The 945-nt window shown below is 49.2% G+C and overlaps 1 protein-coding gene across 1 annotated transcript; it reads left to right on the forward strand.

Annotated features, from left to right (window-relative positions):
- Positions 1–7: 7 nt before the first annotated feature.
- On the forward strand, positions 8–286 carry LOC103250199 (histone H3.3-like; the record flags this gene model as incomplete). The annotated part of the gene is made up of 1 exon (XM_008048794.1): positions 8–286. A coding segment is annotated over one exon (279 nt), but the record flags the coding sequence as incomplete, so codon positions are not given.
- Between the last annotated feature and the right edge of the window lie 659 nt (positions 287–945).

Raw genomic sequence — 945 nt, forward strand, 5'->3', positions numbered from 1 at the left:
CCGGCCGGGCACGCGCGCCCTCCGCGAGATCCGGACCTACCAGAAGTCCGCCCAGCTGCTGCTGCGCAAGCTGCCCTTCCAGCGCCTGGTGCGCGAGCTCGCCCGGGCCGTGGCGCCCGACCTGCGCTTCCAGGGCGCCGCCGTCGGGGCGCTGCAGGAGGCCAGCGAGGCCTACCTGGTGCGCCTCTTCGAGGACAGCAACCTGTGTGCCATCCACGCCAGGCGCGTCACCGTCATGCCCAAGGACGTGCAGCTGGCCCGCCGCCTGCGCGGAGAGCGTGCCTGAGGGTCCCGCTCCTGGGAAACCGTTCGCTCCAAGGGGAGGAAGAAGTTTCTCCCCAGTTACTCTGTAGTTCTGAACGTCCCAAGTTCTTATTAGTTTTGTTTTTTCTTCATGAGCTTCAAAAGTAAGCACATGATGGAGTGTGAGAAGTCAGAGGACAGATGTCAGGCACTGGCTATTTTTCCAGTTTAAATTGTTTCTTAAGTTTTAATATATATCGAGGGAATTAAATCATTAGTGCCAAGTCCAGATGTCTCAGTGAACAAGTTTCAGAAGTTTAACTTTATAAAAATTATAAAGCTATTGAGTTTTTCTGGACAATGTCTAAGTCCAGATTTTGCAAACAAGTGTATTTTTTACTGATGAAGCCTAACAGTTTTTGATGAACTTTTATCCTGGAGTGAGCTCACAGGCAACTGTATGTTCTTAGTGGCCTGTTTTCTGGGCTATCCTGTAAGTTTGCTGTGAGAGTATAATAAACTATTAAAAAACTAATATACTTTATATGCATGTTTCTTCACTGTGTGCAAGGGAGAAATACCAGTTTGTGTATGTGTGTGTGGTGGGTGGGGCAGGTTCACTTGTTGCAGAAACCTGTGACAACTAAAACCTTTCAGCATTCACATTATAGATTGATCATCAAACCATCCTAGCCTGAGCTT

Source organism: Carlito syrichta, unplaced genomic scaffold, assembly GCF_000164805.1.
Source record: "Carlito syrichta isolate Samal-C Ts95f unplaced genomic scaffold, Tarsius_syrichta-2.0.1 Scaffold126721, whole genome shotgun sequence".
NCBI classification, from domain to species: Eukaryota; Metazoa; Chordata; class Mammalia; order Primates; family Tarsiidae; genus Carlito; species Carlito syrichta.